Below are 21,805 nucleotides of genomic sequence, written 5' to 3'. Positions count from 1 at the left end.
TACTGGAACTAGTTCAAAAAAATCCTAGGCCTTATTGATCTAAAAGGCTTCAACCTCCCCAACTGAAGAGCCAGCTAAGCCAGATTCTAACTGGGAGGAGCTGAAACACCAACTGGAAAGTCTGAAAGCTCCCGGGAAAGGGATCTGACTGCGAGTGGTGCTGGGCACACACCCAGCAGCCCCACACACCTGTCCACCCCCTGGTTCAGATCCTGTATTTTCTCATCCCTCTTGTCGCTAACTTTTCAGAATTTAGAAAATGAAGGTTTAAGGGAAAAATTAATTCGAGTACACCAACAGCAACAGTTCAAACATTTTACTAAATCAATTCACACAATTTCAAAATTGTAAATATAATTAAGGACAACAGGGTTTCTGTATTTTTTCTTCCAGATTTATCATTAAGACAATAAACAAACACAAATTAGGTTTATAGCATCTGTTCTTTTAAAAAATGAAAGGAACGCCACTCCATGTATTGATAAAGCACCACAACACAGTTACAAAATAGGGTCGGCCCGTTTCTTTCACAAGTAAAAGACTACATAGTCCTACCAGCTTTCTGCTTCAATCCATACTTCATTAAAATAAAACTATAAAATCTCCTAGATTACACTAAGTTCAGACGATGCCTGGTATACAGTGCATTAACAGCAGTAATGCCAACTATCAGTGCCAACATAAAACATTTTAGAAAGTAAAAACAAAACAAACAAAAAAACCCCCCAAAACAACAAAAAAAAAATCAACAAAAAGATCCACCTTTATTCCCCTAGATGAGCAAAATTTAAAATAAGGGATGCTCTGCTTCACAATGAGTTAAGGAGTTGGGGAGGACGATGGGTAGAAGGGGGGGCTGGTACTGTTGCTTTCCAGGCTTAGTTGGCATCTAGTTTGGCCATTTCCTGCACGTATATCCCTATACTCTCGCTGTCAAAGAGCACAAAGTACACCGTCTTGATTGAAGAGGACATTGTTGACACAAAATAGCTGGAGATGGCTTTCAGGATCAGCTGAGCAGCCGTTTGCTTTGGGAAGCCGTTTCTAGGAGGAGAGACAAAAAAAAAAAAAAGAAAGAAAATAAAGACTTGCTGAACAAGCTTTTGATGGTGTAACCTCGCAGGGAATGCTCTGTCTTTTCTCTATTGCAGCACAGTAAATAAAGCTACAAAGCTGGTGTTTACAGTCTGAATTAGAAGCTACAAAATTGTTTGTTTAGGCAAGACTAAAAATGTTCAAACAGAAGAAAAGCACTTCCAAAATATGAATACAGAGCTCTCACACGTTAATGGATTGAACCTTACAAATCCGATGGGTCAATTATTTTTATTTGACAGACAAGTAACCCAACAGCCTGGAGCGTTCAGGAAAGCAGCATGTACGTTAAGAGTTGCAGAGTCAAACCCGTCCCGAAAGCAAACCAACCATTCCAGAAATATAAAAAGGGCCAGAGAACCTGATGTAGAAAATAAAGCATGAATAGACACAAAGTATAAAACGGTTTTACCACTATTAATGGTTAATAATACAGCACAAAATTGAAGAAATTACTTGTACAGCCTTGCAGCAGACTGAAGAGAGAACGAGCTGTAGTAGTCTGGTGGTGAGAAACACCCCTGGCAACACCCTCACCATTTCAAATGTGGTGGGAAAAGGATGGTGAGCAAGGCTGCTCTCCTGGGGCACAGTGAGCCTTGCCCAGATGGGCTCAGACTAACTTTACTGAGCTTGGGAAGCCAAAGTAGCTGTGTCAGGGCTGAGGACACACTTAAGGGACTTGAAGGCTTTTCTAATCACAACCTCGGCAACACTTCCGCCACTCCTTACATCCTTTTTAATTACAGGCTGACTCAAAGTAAGCACAGTCCTGAGAAAAGTATCTTGAAAGACATCTGCTTGGTATCAGCTGGAGAGATCGGAACACCAGAGGCCTTTCTACTCCTCTAGCAATGCCTAAAGAAGAGGCTCCTGCCCCCTTCTTCTGGGGAAGCCACAGCCAAACAGAACAACCCTTGCTGCTTTCTCAAATGACAAAACTGCGTGACTGAATTTCAAAGCTCAGTGCCTAATCTGGGAACCCTTCTTACAAGCTTTTTCACGTTTTTATTTAGCAGCCCTTGTCTGAAAGTTTCATCTAATCTCAAAACAGGTCAAGCACAAGCAGAATGATCTGAACAAAGCCGTGACCTGAACTGTGAGTTTTAGAGGTCATGGCAAACTCCCAGCCTGGGGTTTGACCCTGGCCGAAGCCTGAGCACGCTGCTATGAGTAGGACCCAAACAGAATTTAAAAGAGCCCGTGGAACATCACCTGGTTGCTTGACATGCACTTACAGATGTACGATGGTCAAAACTTTCTGATATGTACTACTAACACTACTAATAATTTACAGATTACACAGATGGCCGAGCTTCTCGGAGTTTCCTCAGCAATTCGAAGAAGCTGGGCTAAATTCACCTCTGGCACTAGCAGGTGCAGCATCACTTAGCACGTGCTCACTGAAGCACCAGACTCTGATAATAAAACGCTGTTGTACTCTCCCTCTCGTTACATGCTGCAGGACACAAAATGAGAAAGGCAACTGCCTGTGTCATGGCCCGCGTACTGCACATTGCTTTACCATAAAATACACTCCGAGAGCAATTCTGTGGTAGTGCTGCCTGTAATGTGATATTATACATGCTGCCTGAAGATAATGCTTGTGATATTTCAAAAATGATGACATGAAATAGCTCATGCTGTTTCTTTCTTTTCTGAAAATGCCCAATTTTTTCTTTTACTTAAGAAGACAAAAAGGAAAAAGCATTGTGAAAAAACCTTGTACTCTTCCAAAGCCAACCGAGCTGGTCAGGGAGAATTAGCTGTGTGACAAGTTAATCAACTGAGAGCATAGTTTTGACATGAGTTACTTCCTACTGTTGGCTTACATAGAGAAAAAGACACAGACTCAGCATGCCTCCACATCGGATCACTTGCTAGTTACTTAGGAATGCTGCATCCTGGCATACATTGAGCAGATCTTTGAGGAATTTTGCTCCTCAGCAGGAATTGTCACGCAGGCCAGCATCAAAATCAGGGTATAGGCCGTTTCTGAATTGCTCACAGGGGACTCCAAAGTCCTACGACTTCCACTCCAGTCGTGTTCCAGCAAGGCGGTCGCAACGGGACAAAGGGAAGAAGAGCAGCCTGGTCAAAGGGAGGCAGGTGTGCAGGGAAGCTGATTAAAGTAAATTGTTTAGGACCACTGTCTCAAAAGAAAGGAAAGAGACAGAGCAGAAAAATCAGCAGAAAGGCACTGACCCAACGGCCATGTGTGGGCTGCAAGAAGAAACAGAAGCCTCTTGTGTTGATCTACCGGTCTGAGTTAAATTCTTGTGAAAAGGCAGTTGGAGACTTTAGCCAAGCTAGTGTCAATTCAGATCAAAGTCAGGATGAAATCCCTACTCTGAGGATGATTTTACGTTCAATCCTCAACTCTCCTTCCCCTGTTCTCCTGCTGGCCCTACCAGACTGAACTCCAGGCTACCTCTGTACAGCACCCAACTTGTGCTTTCCACAAGTTGGCTGTAGCTGAGCATCTGGCCCACTGAATCTACAAGTATGCTATTTTATTTCCCTCCGTGATTTATTTGAACTGCCCTCATGTAATCCCATTCCTCAACTATAAAAGAGAATGAAACTGTTTATGTGGGTTTATTGGGTGATGTCTGCCTGACAGATGTCTGTACCAGAACAGCTGCATACATGTGGTGTCTTTGGTATTTGCTGTCTTTAAAAGCTTTACTTTTATTTTTTTTAACGCTTCTGACATCATAAAAACAAGTAAAGAGTATTGTCAGAATGTATTCTTTTCTCTCCAAAATTAATTTATGCTTGAATATCTCTGATTAAGAGAAAAAAGGGAAAATACACAACCTCATATATTTCTCAAAGCCTGTTGATCTCTCTCCATCTTTTTAAAGCACCACTTCAACTGGCTTGAGTGAGAACGACGTGCATATGCCAAGTGGAGAACTCGGCCACAGACCTTGCCTGTCAGTAACCACATTTCATAACAGGATGTGAATCTCACGATTATTCAAGGGTTTCATCATCTTCCAACACCAATCAACTGCTTCGCAGCCAGGGTTGGGAATGGTTCTTCGCTGGGAGCTATCCAGAAAAGAAAGGGCTCTGTGGAAGATCCTTGACATGGTCTTGCTTTAGGCACCTACGTAACCAATTCCACAGTCACTCCACAGTCCGTGGAGGAATTTGGTTCCTCCCAAAGAGCAGTTCAGAGCTGCTCTTCGTATGGACTAGCCCGTGAATCTGACAGCTAATTCAACAGCTCTCTATGAACCCTCCACTATATTTCTTTACCATTCCACAAAGTAGGCTCGTGTTACCTCCTTAAAATGACACCCATGCAAATTACCCTTATTTGGAGCTTCATCTGATGCAAGTCGCTTAAGCTTATTATCCTAGTGAAACTTCTATTTCTTTATTGTCTTTCAAACAGCACTTCCTGCCCTAACCCACAGAATAGGCAGGAATTAATCTAGTGTTGCAACACGGCACAATGGGAAGAATATTCTTGCTGTACATCAGCCAACGTCTGGCAAATTCAAAAGGGGCAGTTGTTCAGGTTAAACAGAACTGTAAATTCAGCCTAGATTTGGCCCTCGGTCTTCATACCAAGCCATCATTACGGGCAAAGTGTTCCAAACCTCCCTCCCCACCCCAAACCCGAGAGCCTCAGATTAAAAGCGTAGTCCATGTTCAGACTCTTCAGAACGTGATCCAACCCTCGAAGGCACTGAGCATCCTGTACGAAGCCAGAGGACCTTAACTTTAGACTTTGGCTTTCAAAGACCTCGGCAAAGGCTTTTAAGGCCTTTTGCTTCTGAACGAGGCCCATGATGTGAACTGCACGGAATTCAGCTTGAAGTGACTCTGCAAATCCTGGGAATCAGGGTACTTTGGGTTTGCTGCTTAAATGAACACTAAGCTATGACTTCTGGCCGTCCTAAGACATATATTGCAGTAAGTTTAATTATGCACTAAAACTAGGTAAAATAGACCCCGTTTCTTCATGTTCACCTCCACATCCCCAATTTATCTGAACAAATTGATAGTCTGAAAAAACTCTTTTAATATCCCCTTTAAAAGTTCATTTTATGCTCTTTAACTTATTTGTATGCTTTAAGACTCTACAGGGATCACAGCTAGACCTGCCAAAGCTGAACTAGTATTCAGAATACTGCAGGCTCCGTGCACAGCTTGAACAGACCTAGAACAAACTTTTCATTTAGGGAACTGATCTAAATGAACAAGAATAAAGTCAGCACTGTAGCAATGGGTTCTGTACATGAGAAGGGACTGGAACATATAGTACAGCGTTTAGAAAACATGACCTATTTGGCATCAGGTCTGTGTAACAGCCTTACCTGCCGCTGCCAATTGAAGGAAATGCAATTGATTTCAGCTTCTTTTCATCAGCCAGAGCCAAGCAGTTCTTCACCGTCTTTTCCAGCAGCTCCTCACATTTGTCTGAGCCCCAACCTGGGCTGTTACAGTGGATCACAAATTTCGCAGGCAATCCATGGCCAGCACTGACAACAGCTAGTAAGAAACGAAAGTGAAACATAATTGTTCTTCTCTCTTTAGGATTAAAAGAGTACATATGTGATTACGATAGCAAACAATTGACAGACATTCCTTTAGCCCCTGGGAATGTTTTAGATTACAAATCACAGAGCCTGAAAATATAACAACGTGATTACAGAGACTTTGTATTTTCCATTTCCAGCTGCACTTTGCTATGGTAATTTATAAATCATAGCTATAATCGAGCTTATTTTAGAGAGAGCAAGAATTCATGGCTGACATCAAAGGAAACACATTTATATTGGGGATTGTGCAAACTTGTGTAACGTGTAAGGAAAAAGGCAGTACTCTGTTAGAACACAAACCCTTCAAGGGATGACCTCGCTTTGGTTCAGCTTATTACAGAGCTACAGTAAATATCACGATGCTGGACAGTCGCACAGAGTTATAACCTGTGTGATCTTCAGCTACTCCTGCTAAATACAGTTTGTTTAGCTGGCTTCTGATCACACTGCAGCGCAGACTGGATCCGTTCAGAGCTACTAGTGCTCTGCAAACTGGTCAGGAAGGCTGGAAAAGAGGTGAATTTAGATTTTTGCTTAATTTCCAGCTTTGTTTCTGAGTAACTGTAAAGAAGACGTTTGGTGAGATTTCGAGTTTGGGCCTGGTCTTGTTAGAGCTTTTTTGTGTATGGGTCATCCACGACCACTTAAAACAATGCTGGTTTTACTTTATCTCTTTCATCATGTTCTTGACAGATGGTTGGAGAGGATACATTTATAGATTTACAATGTTTGATTCACACTGTTTATGTATCACAGGCAAGGCCTTGCATGTACAAAGAAACGAAGAAGAATTTTTACCATGCTAATTGTATATTATCACCACGACACTACCATGGACATGTGGGGACTAAGAGGATGCAGCAGAACCTGCCCACAAACTACTGACAGTCAGGGCTTCTCCAGATGAGAGGCCCTGTCCCAGCAGAACACATTCTGGGTTCACCAGTTCCCATCCCAGAGAAACAACAGACTCTGCTCTGCTTGCCAGAAAATGGGGTAAGAGGATCACTGCCGTTTCTGAACTCACAGGTCTGTGGTTGCAATTAAAAACTTGTAACTGCGGTTTGTTAACAAAAAAAAAAAAAAAAAAAGGAAGAAAAACACCCTAATCACAAGCTGAGGGAGGAAAAACACCTAGTTGAAATCTCACAAGAGCATACACTGAACCTTCATAAAGAGTCAGCACCCTGACACACACACTTTGGGATATAATCATACATGGCCACAAAAGTGTAGGTATAAAATGGCAGCTTATGTCTTGAAAAACAATAATAAAAATACCCATAATTTGAAAAAATGTTTTAAAAAAAATCAGGTGCTTAGAGGCCAGAAATCCTCTATTCCATTCTGGAATGTTTATGAGGCATTTTGTTATTTAACTATAGAAGAAATAACTCTTGGAGCACAATCGTCACATATGGATACTATCCTGTAGCTGCTGCAGGAAAGAGAAAATCGACTTTGCCATATGGCATTGTGACTGGAGGTTAATCAGAATAGTACATTTTGAAGGACAATGGAAGCACAAGCATTTATGTTCTTATGGGTTTGAAGATTCTCAACGTGTTGAATAGCATCAGTGTTAGGCAACGTTAATTTGTCATAATGTGCAACTAAAATGTTGGCAGATTCAGAATACATCATAAATCCAAGAAAAATCCATTAAAAGTAGCTGACATATCTCTAGTCAGATGTGAAATGTGGATAATAACTTCATCCTGAAAGAATAAAATACTGTATTGATACACATCATCGACTTTAATATTTCTCAGGGAGTGTTTTCTAGGGTAATCATTAATTAACTCATTAGGATTCTGTTGAGGACAACTGTTAATTACCAAGAGCCCTTCAAATTTGAATTTACTTCCATTTGCAGTCCCTTGCTTCAAATGCAAATGATCTGAAAGGGGAAGTAAGTTACACTTTTGTTGTAGAAACAGAAAGAGAACCACGGACACATTCTATGCTAGTTACAATTATATTCCAGGTAAGGAGCCTGGTTATTGGTAGATTAAAAGGATACCCATATAACTGAGAAATCTGAAAACTGGATATCCGTAGGACTGAGGAACTGATGTATATCGATTCTTCTCTAGACTCTCCACCAAGTCCCTGACAGCCAGTTTCTCCTGGTGTGGCGTAGCGCTCCCCACGGGGTAAGACTGCCAAGCAGCCCTCATATCTGAGGGATGCACTGATGGCTGAGAAAAAAATTCTTTTCTCTCCAACTTACAAACTATCTGTGAGCAGTTTGGTCTGGGCTGATAAGGAATACTGTACAGAGTAAGAGAAAAAAAAAAATTAATTCTTCATATTTTTGCAGAACAAGAATTCCAAGAAAAACTTATTAAAAATTTTAAAAAGCAAGGAAAAAAACCCCAATGTATTAAGCACCAGAAGTAAACAGTTGTAATTTTTCCTGTCAGAGCTGAAGTCTTACATCTCCCCTTCAGCTTTAGTTAGAATTCGTTTACAAAACCGCGCACACTGTATTTATTTTTATAGCATAAACACAGATGGCAGAATCAGCCTTCTATATGAACAACATGTATCAGCAATTTCACAGATGGTGTAAAATTATGTATCGCCATTACCAAACTTTATTACTCATATAGTAGATTTTTCTCAGATATTACATAAATTTTGATAACTAGGCATCAAAAAGTCGTAAGCTTTTACAGTGATGATTTTGGCACTGATTAAACAAAGTACCCAAGCAGATGCTTAACTTCAAGCACGTGCTTAAGTTCAGTGAAAGTCAGTGGCATTTCAGCAAAGCAGATGTTGAACAGAGTTGGGCTCAACTCTTCTGAAAAATAAGCATCTCATTAATTGCTTTTCCGAACTGTGCCCTTAATAATCAGCATTCATTGTGTATGCATGTACCTGTGAATAGCCTGCTTTTACTTGTAACATGACATCACTACACCATTTCCCAGATGCTTTGGTAAAGGTTACTTAAAATGCAACGTGCATACTTTAACTCTGGAGAATACAAATATCACGTAACCCATAGAAGTTGTCTGGAGAGAGCACGAGCCCACGCGTTGCACTAGAAGGAGCCTGGCTGGCTGAGGGCACCGAGGGCAGCCGCCTGCCGCGAGGCCAGCGCCCGCCGCGCTTTGTTCGCAGGTTTCCGAAGCGCAGAACCTCACCTCCAGCTATGTCCAACGGCCCGTTCTTTTTGCGAAGCTCAATGACAGCTTCCACAAACTCCTTGCCGCCTTTCTTTTCCAAAGTGCTCCCTGAACAGAGAATTGTTATTTTACTCCTCTGATCCCAGGTTTCCACAGCAGACATGCGACTCATCATTATTTTTTATTACATCACTCTAGAGTTTTCTGCCCAAACGTTTTTTGGGGACTGCAAAGTAAGATCTAAACCTTTTGGGACTTCAGAATTAGCTAGTCATTAAAAACAACAACAACAACAACAGAAAGAAAAAACCAAAAAAGACAACCCTAACAACCCAAAAACCTCACATCGGTATCCCTCGCTAACATTCTCAGACTCCGATTTTAATGTCAAAACATCTGACATGACATCCCTACCTCCTTCCTTATCATGAGCATCTCTTAGTGTGAAATGTTCCAGAAGAATGTGCTAGCTCAAGAGTGGTTGAAGGTTCATAATTCCTTCCCCTAAGATTCATTTCCCCTCTCTCTTACAAATTGTTTTAAAGAGCCATTTGCCACAATAAGAATTTGAAACTCACCTGATCTTGGTCCCTGACCCCAACAGGTGGCACCAGGAATGAAACAGTCTCGTGAGTGCAGCGGGCTGCTTTACTTGGTAACTGCCCAGCTTGTTGAGCCACCTTTAACCAAGAGGAAGAGCCTCAGAAATAAGGAGAATCTCTAAGGAACATATTCCTCCAATGAACTTCTCTAACTACAGCTAAGGAGCTGGACAAAGTCATTCTGGGAGGAGAAGAGCTGTGCAGTGTTTCAGGGCAACCAAAAGGTATGCTGTTTACAAAGGCAGTCCATCACTAAATGGTTTAGATCTTATTTTGCAGCTCTAGTTTTAAATATTAATATAAAAAAACAGCCCAAGAAAGCATTTTCCTAACTACATAAGCAACCCATGTAATTTTGCACTGTGCATATTAATTATAAAGGTAATAAGTAAAAAGCAGTGATATCATAAAGGCTCTGATTTATTACTTTGAAAACTGATTTCCAAAAATTCAGAACTACGATCTCTAAAGATCTAGACATTTATTTGGTGAAACCCCTTACTTTCACTGATGAAGAAAGAAAAAAAAATGCATTTTCTGATGGAAGTGCACATACTATATGCTCGAGGAAGCAGAGCCCCTCCTCCAAGATTCAGTTTACTAAATAGGATTATAGCTCTAAGAACTAAGAGGACCGCAAGATGCTTTTGTTTTGACACCATTGCTAAATTTCTTCCAAAATGAAGATTAAAAGTTGGAAACAATGCATTTGTTTGTTCATTCAAAAACTGACTCTGTGACCCTGCCTCTATTTTGCTGTTGGCAGTTTATTGCTTTTGGGGTACAAAAGCCGAGGACAATTAAAAAAATGTATGCCTTTTCTTTTGCTTTTTTTCATAACCAATTCACAATGGGCGTTTGCCAAAAGCAGGGCTACAAGGTCAGACCACGTAGGTCAGAGCGTAATTCACTCTTTGTGCTCATTTAAGCTTTTTTATATAAATACTCTGGTCTAGGTTTATTCAGACAAACTCCTGACTAAGAATTTTCAGAAACTCATAAAGTTACCTATCCCTGTGCAATTGAGCTGAGGGCACCATCTTACAAATCTCTTGGAAAAGACAGTAATGGCTTTATTTGTAGCAGCAAGCTGTCTTAGGAGAGTGTGCTAGGAAAGGAGATCCACCCCAGAACGGAGGTGCTGGGAAACGTGCTGCCCGTCAAAGGCAGCGCTGCGCCAGACGGCACAACGCCCAGCGCCCTGTGCTGCACCAGTCCAGCAGACGTGGCTGACACCAGGGTCTTCTACCATCACTCTGACAGAGGAGGGATGGGGAGGGAGAGAAACAGTCTTCCATTCTAGTTATAGTCGCCTTGTACATATTTCCATATCAGTCCTATTTATATTTGTATATATTCTGGTTATATTCCCCTTGAGTCCATGAACTCAGATCAGTCCTAAAACCCATGACATTCATAATCCTTAATTTCTCTTGTTTCAAGGAGAAACATAATTAAGCCTTGCGCAGAACCTAGGAACAGAAAAGATCTATTAAGTAGGTCATTTCTTTGCCATTGCAAAGCTGTTGTACATTTAATGGAATTTAGCCTAGTTTGGTTTAATTCAATCCAGAAGGATCAGCTTTTTCCCTTCTACTGGGAATTAATTTATAATTAAAAGCAATGAACAGCCCTGTCAGTTTATTTCACTGAGCTCTCCTTGCAGATCTGCTACAAAGAAGAGAAAAAGTAGTATTTGGTATGAATCAGTAAGGTTTTCTGCATTTACTCCTCAACTATGTTCTTCTGATTAACAGTGAGGGTTTATATTGAAATTGTATTTCAGAACTATGTTGTAAATTAGTGTCATCTAGGAAAGGACATACTGTATTTAACCATTTTCCACTACATTAGCAAGTTTCTTGATGGAAGTCTTGCTTCACAGCTTCAAGGTTAGTAGCTTATTTGCTCACAGGCATAAATATGTGTCACTCCCATGAGAATAAGATCATTATCTCATGCTTTCCAAGCAGGCATTGGTATCAGTGTTGAAAACAGCGTTAGCAGAAATTTAGGCTCTAAAATTCTCAGAATAAGCCCCCAGTACATTTAAATTGTTAGGGAAAAAAACAACAAAAATTTAAAAAAAAAATTTAGATGGGTAAAAGTTAATCATTGGAAGCTAAGCATTTGTGCACTTCTATTCTTTCTTACAGCAGTCAGAGGCAACAGGAACCTACACTAAGGAACGAGCAGTACAGCTTCAAGACACAATTTTCTTTGTAGGGTAGCGAAACATTTCTTTGTCAAAGGGTAGGAGACAAGCACATTAGCTAAATGGGTCTGACAGACTTTAGAAGCCTATTCCTCAGATACAGGGTATTATGACACATTTATTTTAACGGCTCTGCATAATGTTTAGCCAGCCAAGTCACAGCTGTTCCTGCCCCACAGGCTCTACAGAGCTACATTTGTCTGCATGTTACTCAGCAAGTAGCCCCTTTGGAACGAGCGGGTGTTGTAGGAGACACCAGCTCTGCAGCTGGACGCGTGTCCCCCCAAGCCAGCACCGAAATGGGGCCTCAGGCGTGGAGGGAGACTGTCCGCACAGTGATGATGGGGTTAAGAGGAGACGTAGAACAGAGGCTGGGAGCAGGTGACTCTTTCTTTTTAAGCATGGTGGGTCATCACCCTTACCAGCAACTTCTGTATTCTGCCCAAATTCTGATTTGCCTTCTCAAATTACCAAGGCAGTTCAGTTAAAGTACTGCTACCCTTTCACCAAATCCTTCAAAATACTGTACGCAGAGAGGGGTATTACTAAGTTAAGAGTTACTCAGGGGACACTTAAGATACTGAATTAAGATGTCTGTCATGTTTTCTATCGTGCCTTCTCTCATCGATGTAGCTTACGTGACCGACCGCCTGAAAAGCGTCCGTGGCGTCACTAGCCGTGTGCTTGTGGGCGTGAGGACCGTTGAGCAGGGCCAGGAAGGTAATCGGTCCACAAGGTGAAACACGCAAAAAAACCCTAACCAATCTTAAGAGTTCAGAAAATATAGATGGGCTAGATCCAGCACGTCAGATGTGAACATCTGAAACTTGGCATGGAGAAGGTGTACTGGAACTGGTTAGAAATCTAAAGATCAAGCCTCAAACCACGTTCAAGACAGGCAATTAACATGTCAAACAAACAATGCGGTAATTCATTTTCCTTGGTCACATGCCTGCGTTGAACGTACTGTTCCTGCACTTCAAATTTTGGCGGTGCGTTCTATTCTAACTTCTGAAAGTCTGATTTGGAGATAAACATCAAAAATGCCTACTGAGTTCGCAATTATTCATTTCTTTTTATTATCAGTCAGGACTGCTGGAAGTGAGAAATGAATGCAAATCTGCATAGCTACAACAAGCTTGTGGCTGCTGATTGACCATGCACACACATACAAACTCCGCAGCACTGAACTTTCCATTACCTACTTCACCACCGGTGTAGAAGTCAGAGTTTGTCGGGTGAACGACAGCATCACTGTCGATCGTGGCAATGTCAGCCTGTACAACTTGCAACTACAACAGGTAAACAGATGTATATCAACCACGTTGGACAGAGACCCAGCACAGGCTCTACATTTACACATGTACCAACGTCCATATTTTCCTACCTTTACATCTCCAAACCTTGCGCCAAAGGAGTATGCTGAGTTGTGTGTGCAGGTGTGTGTAGAGAAAGGGGTGTAGGGAACAGGAGGAGGAATATTGAGTATGACATGATCAAATAAATGTTAAAATGACAAGTCAGAGCAATCACATGAGACCATTTCCAAAGTTTTAAAATCAGCTAATACCCCATTTCACTTTGCAGAAACCTAGAACAACCAGTTCCCCACAGAGCATGACACTAAAATATGGAATCTGTTTAAAAAAAGAAATTCAGGATCATCAAACCAAACAAAATAACTAGTTTCTCCATTTTGTCAGCACCAATAAGCTGACAGGCACTAATCCTAATATGTACGGCAATTCATCATTTTGTTTCTAAAAATGACAGTCTCCTTCATCTGGAGGAAACCATGTATTTGCAGACAGCGTCATACTGAATTTGCCTTAAAAAATATAAATGATCGATCCTGTATTTTAAAGGTAAGGCATATTTTCTGATTATGTGTTGGAATGGCTGAGACACTTGTAAAAATATACATATTTCTGAGAAAGGCTGATTTAAAAATTAGCCTTCTTAAGTCTTTTTCTTGTTAAATTACTTGTGTACATTCCCATAGGAAATGCAGTACTACAAGAATTATGGGTTGTATTCCATTAAGGAAGTTTTAAAAAACCAGAGCAGCAAGTATAATGAAATAAGGGAAGGCAGTACATAATGCATAAAAGTTAATTTTTCTTTTGCTGAAGAACAGACTTTTGTTGAAGGGGGATTTTTTTTTTTTCCCCCCAATCTGGAACAAGACAAGCTTTAAAAGCAATGCACCAACTTATGACAGTATCTACAAGTTCAGTGTTGGTATAATGTCTGTATTTGTTTTCAGCTGAATGTGAAAGTGACAGGGAGTAATTGAAGCATAATGGAAACAAATTATTTGACTGAATTAAACATGAAATCAAGGTAGGAAAGATTTGGGACAGGTAATTATCTAATCATTCCTCTTTAAAAAAATGTATGCCTACTGAGTATCAGAAAAAAAACCAAGATTGCCATGAGAATGGAGAAACTGCTTATTTTGAAAACAACCTGACAAAAAAGTATTTTAGTCCTCAAAGTATCCAAATAAGAAACCCCCCAAAATAGCTAACAGTCACATATGATCATTATGGAAAAGAATTTAAGTGATTTGTTTTAACTGAAATCGACTTGAAGACTAGCAATAGCTGCAAGTATTCAGATTTGGTGAAAAAGTCTTTTGAATATAGTTCTTCAACAAAACGAAACCTGAAAGATTTAAATTTCTCCTCTTATTAAATGTATGAAGCCCTAGAGAGTAAATTCTGGGTTCCATAATTTCCATGTGACCGTTAGTTGTGTCAACCCATGCCCCATTTACCTAGGTCATCTTTAAGGTCAATGTCAGCATTGGTAGGATTGATAATGGCCTCCACCTCGAAGCCGGCTAAATTACTGATTTCACTGTGAATAAGGTTCAGCTGAAAAGAAAAGCATGAGGTGGGAAATAACAGGACAGCTGGGAAATCACAGAGAAGCTGCAGAAAAGTGAGCTTTGCAACACAGATGGAGATAGCATCACTGCAAACAAATATGCAAAATAAAAGGCAGGTCATAAGGGAGGGTTATTATCCAAAAAAAATGCAAACACAAGACTCAAACACTGTTCACACTGGGAGGATGTGAATGTACCTACTAACAAGCTCTGGTTTGGCTTTATGCTGGCCACTATTTGGGATTCTTATTTTGGCATTATCAGAGGGTATTTGCTTCTCCTCAAATTACAGATGAAGGACACCCTAATCCTTTCTTACATATCAATTACAGGAATGTGCCATGACCACTCAGCACTGACGCTGGATAAAAGGTGCTGCTCCTCCTCCTTTAAGCCAGCAAACACGAGCGTATCTTTGAGAGAGCACACACTGGTCTCCAGTGATTCCTCCACTCTAACAAGGGGACACGGTTCTTTTTCTTTCCTAATCAGTGATCACCGTATTCTGCACCGCAGGCACCTCAGTTTTCATTTGCACAGTTCTGCTGCCTTTGTGAATGGCTGGTGAAGTACTGTAAGCGGCACTATTAGGTGCTTATTGCTTCTAGTTTTTATTTTATTTGCTTTACTTCCTTTTGTCATTGATGACAACAGAGATTTTTTTAACCCCAGCCACTAATGGCCATTAACTCCTCTCATTAATGCCCCTCCCTGTATTTAAAGCATGCTTCTCAATTGCTGTCTGAATCATTACGAAATCAGAAGGATTTCTTATGGCCCTACAGTAAGGTGAGGAAGTTAGCACAGATATCTAGAGATTGACCTCACAGCCGCACTCTGTGTTCATAAAAGAATAAAAAGAATTAATGAAGTAGGAGGAAGTGCAGATTTCAACTTCTAGCAACACGTTTTGAGCAAGACTTACAAACTAGTGTATAAAATAAGAAGTCAAGGAAAAAACCAGCAATGGTAACAAACTGATCCTGCCATGCCATACTAGCGAGGATGTTTCTTTGGAAGTGCTTAGAGGTGTAAAGTAAGCGCACAATTTGCTTACTACTGACAGTTCAGGGGTCTCATCATAGTATGTGACCCCACACCGCAGAAACAGCTCCGTAATTTGAGGCAATTTGATGCCAAACTTGGCAAAAGGCAAAACTGCAGTAGCTGACAGGTATGTGAGGAAGCTTTGTGACAGGGGTTTGTGACACTGCTTCGTAGCCAATGTTGGATTTCACGTGCACCAAGTTTACTGCTGTCAAAACTTAAAGCACTCTAAAGTGCAAAAAATTTTCCAGACTCTTTCATATAGGGAGATATATGATCTACATCAGAAATTATGCTTCTGTCTACAACATGCATTAAGGTGATTGTTTCAGTAGCTGATTAGGCAATAGGGAAAGTAACTATGAAACAGAAAGTTCTCGTTCATTTATGCAAGTCCTGAAGCCAGCTGCAGTTAAGCCAGGCTTTCCTTCTAATCCAAAGCTCGCTGGGTTCAACCAATGAAGCATAACATATACATTCAGGCATGGTAATTAATCTCATTAATAACTGAATTTTGTCTCTTGGTTTGTAATCCACATTCTGTAAACTTAATTCTTCCAATCTTCTCCTTGTGTATGTGAGTTTATGCACAGGGAATATGAGCCAATTCATGTAACTAATACAAGTGAACGGGTCATTTAAGGAGGCCAACATCCATATATTTAAGTTTTATGAAAAAATTATTTCCATTTCATTCATGTGATTATATGAATTGACCTTCTTTCTTTTTTTAAAAGCCTGCAATTTCGTGTAATTTGCATATGTTGCTTGAGTAAACTATGTTCCCTCAAAATAGGGTGATTTTGGCTAAAAATGAGTGTAATTCAGCCCTGGTTTAAGTATGGGTCTGTTCAGGAATTTGTAATAAAACCTAAGAAAGCTTGCTTTCCAAATAGCTTAGAGTCTTTTAATACTTCACATGTGGCGACTTATTCATACTTGAGTTTGAGTCTTGAGTTTGACTACAAGCAACTGCTGTTTAAAAAAAAAGTCAAATCAAACCAAACCAAAATGTTAAAGAAACTTTATGAATTCTGAAATAAAAACAAAACAAAACAAAACACATGCACACACCAAAAGACTGTTTTGTGGAGATTTTAGTATGTTCCTAAGCAGATTTTGTTCATTTTATAGGTGAGTCTCTTTGATCCTTAATTCTGTGTTCTACAAGCTTTTGCCCCAGATCTATTGGCTGCAGACCATTTTGGTTTCAGACCTTTAATCTACCTCTGCGCCTACTCATATATGGGATTTACATAGCAACCAGCTCATAATTAAAGTTTCAATTTAACAGCAACAACGAAATGCTTAAAAAGCTGCCCATCATTGACAGCACGTGTTGGCAGCTGAGTATTATTTTGCTAATTTTTGCATTTACTGGTCAAGGCGCTGTTAGCTATCCAATTGCCAAAAACAATTTAAAAAAAAATCAGATGCTTTCCCGTAGAATTAAATCCTCCAATGCGTAGTTGCTCAATTTTACTACCCAATAGTGTGAAGCATGAAGGACCACTTTAAAAAAAAAAATAAATAGGAACAACTTGCATATACATGTGCAACAAAGAATGGACATAACTTTAGGTAACATTTAAATCAAATGTTAGTTAGATAAAATGCAGATGGCACTTAGCACATCCGTGAGTACTTTCTGAGCCAAGCCTTGCATTTCTTATTTCAGACAAAATTACCTTTAAAGTCTTGGAACTTTTTCTGGTATGATTTTCATAGAGAAAACTGAAGATGCCTGTTGCAGACAACAAGCTGAGGTCTCTCTGAAAGTCCAAACCCTAATGCTTAGGCTTGAGGTCTTACAACTCTGCCTCTACTCCGTAATTGTCTCAGAAAAAACAAACTAGTTAATGTGCAGAATACCGTGTTTCCATTGGGATGTCACTTGTAGGATGTGCAATCATTTACCTATTAACTAGATTTTAATACTTAATTAGTGTAGCACTAATACACTTTTACAGGTATAACTGAAGGGTTCTTTGCCATTTCCTGACCTCTAAGAATTTCTAGCTGAAAGTCAGCAGTTACCTAAAGATTTAAAGCAATAACAGTACTTTTAAAAAACAGAACAGTACCCAGATTTGTAACATTCTCATTTGTGTTTTCAGTAATTAAATCTGGAGATATTAGAAGGATGAACAGACATTCTTGCAAATAAACCCCTTCCCTTTCCCTTCTGCAAACATGCAGCCAAGAAAAAGATTTTCCCATTAAACACTTATGAATGACGTGATACTAAGAACAGGGTTATTTTCTTCCTTCTCTGCACCTAGTAAATTATTTCCTGATCTAGCAGATAGTGGTTTTGCAGATCAAAGAGACAGGCTGTAAAGGTGTTCAAGGATGTCACAGGAGGTTTGAAAGTCACTGACTGTTTGTCTTTTTTCAGTTTCAGGTTTCTGTGTTTGCACTGTAGTTTATTAAGAACACACAGAATGTGAAAGTACACTGAAAATCTGTATGTATAAATTAAAAAAAATGAAATAACTGTGATTAATACGAGTATTTTTGCTTTTCAAATGGAAAAGCTCGAAATGTTTTAACATATTAAGCCTTCCCACCATCCATGTGAAGAGTGTAACTGTATCTCCATTTCGCTAATGGGGAAGGCAACAGAGAAAGAAAAGGTGATTTACAGAATCTCTGAATCAGCCAAAACCAGAAGCCGGGACTCTTGGTTTCCCGGCCTCCAGCTGAACCACCTAGGCACACTGTCCTCCCTAGCCAAGAGACTAGCAGATTTTTCCTTCCCTTAAAACGTTGTTTAAGGAGAGTGAGGCTATGCTGAAAGCGCCTCCTCCACAAAGGCAAACACCTTCTGCCCTCACGCGCTTTGAAAAAAAAGCAACATGCACAAGTCTAAGGAATCAAACTGCAACGCTACTGTCCAGAACAGCTACTGAAGAAAACCCGTGGTTATGTTTATGAATACCGTGTGGCACTAATTTAAGACAAGTATAACAAAACCAATTTTTTTGTCTGTTAAGCATCAGACTTAAACTTAGACAAATATTTTAAAAATCAATATTATCTTTTTAAACAGCAATTGCATGTAGAAGTGGCTAAGCAGAAGCATTTTACCTGATTCAAAGTCACTAGAGTTTTTATAAATGTTATACTTAATTTGTAAATTTCCAAAATAAATAGAAATTATTTGAGACTTCCATGTGTCACTTAAATAATTAACAACACCACCATCAATGAGGTTGCAGTTTGTTAAACCTGCACATAGCAGCAGACATCCTGGCACACCCAGGAGCCTCCTGGCCCATGCAAAACACACCTCAAGTTTAGGAAAGTGGATGCATTCAACTCCACTTATTTCATGATTGAAAGTTTTATCTTTGCCTTTTTTATCACAAGAAAATCAAAATTATTTTGATAATTTTGAAAATGCATGTTTGGAAAATAATTTCTGGGGAATGGTCTGAAAATATTTATAGGAGTAAGACAGCAATTTTTTTTTGTTTTTATGCTAAACAAAATCTCTTTGATCACTACAGTGCAAATGTTTTCCACATTTTAAGTTTTCCACATTTTCATAGAAGAATTTAGGTTGGTCTAAATGTGCTATTTTGGGGGTAAAATCAGAACAAAGACATTAATACATTATTTATCAGCTCAAACAAGGTAAGAATTTAATTTTTAACTCACACGTAATAGGATACAGAAAATTCTTATATTTGTTAGACATAGCCTACTCTTCTTAGATTTTTCACTAACCATTTACTGCCTCTAAAGATAGTTTCTCACAGGGAATCAAAAGCAAAATATAACCTGTGCTAGACACATCTCAGCAGCACCTATGCATTCTCTACCCCTCAGAAAATAATCCATTTCATTTGGAGTGCTCCCTCACAGGAGGCAAATGGGTTTTCATTTTCCTTTTCATTTTTTCTTTTAACTAAGTGTACTCTGTTACAAATAAAGGCTAACACCTGGGCCCTCTCATGCATAGAGCTAACTGATGACAAACCATTACGGGGATGGACGTGTCATACCAGTAATTTTTTCAGGGGGCTGCACTCCAAGTGAATGAGAAAGCCAGAAAGTCCATTTCCCAGCACAAGGTGCTCACTGGAGAGCTCTACAACAGACACTGGCTTTGCTCACCACAGCTTAAAGCGGTCCTGGAGCTGCTGATTCTCCTCCACGGAGCCCAACAGCAAAGTCCCACTGATTTGCTGGGTCAGTCTTGCTGGAACACAACACTAAGTCCTATTACAGGTTTCTTACGGTAGCTAAAAGGAGTTCAAAATCAGGTCCAAAAGTCTGACATTACTCGCTTTCTTGAAACAGTAGTGTAGTTTATAAATTTTGGGTTCTAATTTAGTCATCAAAGTGTTTTTAAAAATATGTTCAAACCCACCCCCCTAGTAGTAGTCAAATAACAAAAAAACCCTACCAAAGCAGCAACCTAGCTCTAGCTGTAAAATTAAATGTGGAAAATCAGAAGTCTTGCAAAAAATAACATTACTCTCATGCATGTTAAACTTGGCAAACAAACTGTAGAAGGATAAATGAACAACCTCAGTATGAAATAAAAATGAGTCAGAGGAGATACATTCCACAATGGACAATGGCTCATCTTTTATGACTTACAACACAATGATCTGATTACTGAATGATAGAAGAAAGATGCAGTTTTACTTAACAAAATTTTGTATCACGAACTAAAGGCAGGTTTCAAGACCAAATTAATTTAATGAATTGTCTCTTTAAATGGATCCTCTCTTTAAGCAGACATGTATCTGTATTAAACCACCCCACATCCCAAAGCATATTCACAGGGAAAAAAGGATTGTTGACTTCTAGCTTTTCATAAAAGCATCATTCATTATTACACAGCATTAATTTTTGTAAATAACAAAGCAGAACAAAACAGAAAACCACTATTATGAACAAATGTCTAAAATAGGTTTTTGATAAAAACCTGAAAATCGTTTACATCAGCAATGAAGTGGGCTGCCCATTGGAAAAAGACATTTTATTCTTAGAATAATCTCATCTTTGGCAGAAGCTTAGCTGTAACAATTATGCTGTTTATGAATAAGGCGAGACAGATTACAAGCACACAGGCTTTCCTTCTATTTGCGTATTTAATTATGTAGCCATACGAAGACTCATTTAGGTATTTTTAAAATGTTCTAAAAGTTGTTTCAGAGAATTTCTTTGTTCAAAAACTAATACCATACACCTCCTCAAGTGCTCAGTGGGGAGATGTCCATTGTACCTAGATGTTTTGGGGAAAGGGGGGTGGTGGGAAGGGGTATTCCCTAAGCAGCACTGAAGAATAGGTATTCATTTATAAAAATGCAGGAGCATACCTTCTGGCCAAGAAACAGACTTTTGGTGGACAGGACCGTGAAACCATCTGCAGGAGTTCCCTCTGTTGTACTGTCAGCACTGGCTGATTTGCTCACTTCTCCCTGCTTCTTCTTCCGAAAATATAGTTAATTAGTTAACTCAAGGCTGAGAGAAAAACAGTTTAATAACACTAAGATATACGACAAGCCATAAATGCTTACCAGGCAATAAAATGCTAGTACAGTGGCATTTGGATTTTATCCTGTAGTCTAACTAAAGTGACTGATTACAGCTGAAGGAATCAATAGGAGAAACAACCTCAACATCTGCATATCTACACAACCCTTTTCTTGCCTACGACAGCACACAATTCAGATGACAGTTGCCTTAAATTTTGTAGGAAAACATATAAACAGCCCCAAACTTTTAACAGCTTTCTAATGGCTTGTGTGGAAAAAGATAATGTCTCTATTTATATGTGCAGGCAGACGTTTATTTTAAGGTAAAAACTGACTTGTCAGAGCTCAAAGTTTATCTCTCTGTGAAGGGAAGTGCTCCCAGATTTCACAAATTTATTTTTAGAAATACTGCTTTGAAATCTGGCCATCCTTAGAGCCAGTGTCAGAAGAATACATCTACTTTCTACCTGTCCTGTTTAATATCATCACCTTCCTTTATCTCCAGCAAAACTGTAAGGGGAGAAGGAGTTCCCCTCAACCACCATTCCTTTTTTCAACTGTATTACTGAAGTAAAATAATAGGTTTCACGAATGAATTGATTTACTGAATAAAAATGAGAATGAGGAACATTTTGAAAAGGTTGTTTCATGAAGATAGTGAATTGACTGCTGTGGTTATAAACTTGGTGCCAAAAAATAATTTCACATTTTCAGTAAAATTACTACTTATAATTTCATATAAACCTTTGGTGACTTAGCAAT

General features: G+C 39.4%; 1 protein-coding gene across 9 annotated transcripts in view; it reads right to left on the bottom strand.

Annotated features, from left to right (window-relative positions):
• Positions 1–301: 301 nt before the first annotated feature.
• MACROH2A1 (macroH2A.1 histone) overlaps positions 302–21,805 on the bottom strand; it is a 46,805-nt gene continuing 25,301 nt past the window's right edge. For 4 of the 9 annotated variants that reach the window (XM_074883970.1, XM_074883975.1, XM_074883976.1 and 1 more), the window contains 5 exons: positions 20,885–20,995; positions 14,388–14,487; positions 8,810–8,899; positions 5,430–5,604; positions 302–1,044 (listed from right to left, as the gene is read on the bottom strand). In XM_074883970.1, the coding sequence (XP_074740071.1) occupies positions 879–1,044; positions 5,430–5,604; positions 8,810–8,899; positions 14,388–14,487; positions 20,885–20,995 (642 nt within the window). In that variant the 3' untranslated portion in view covers positions 302–878. Of the gene's footprint in view, positions 1,045–5,429; positions 5,605–8,809; positions 8,900–12,809; positions 12,901–14,387; positions 14,488–20,884; positions 20,996–21,805 lie in introns of those variants that run through there. The other 5 variants (XM_074883972.1, XM_074883971.1, XM_074883973.1 and 2 more) reach the window with 5 other exon arrangements.

The sequence above is a fragment of the Strix uralensis genome, chromosome 14 (assembly GCF_047716275.1).
Source record: "Strix uralensis isolate ZFMK-TIS-50842 chromosome 14, bStrUra1, whole genome shotgun sequence".
NCBI lineage: Eukaryota > Metazoa > Chordata > Aves > Strigiformes > Strigidae > Strix > Strix uralensis.
This window is presented reverse-complemented; position numbering and strand designations above follow the sequence as displayed.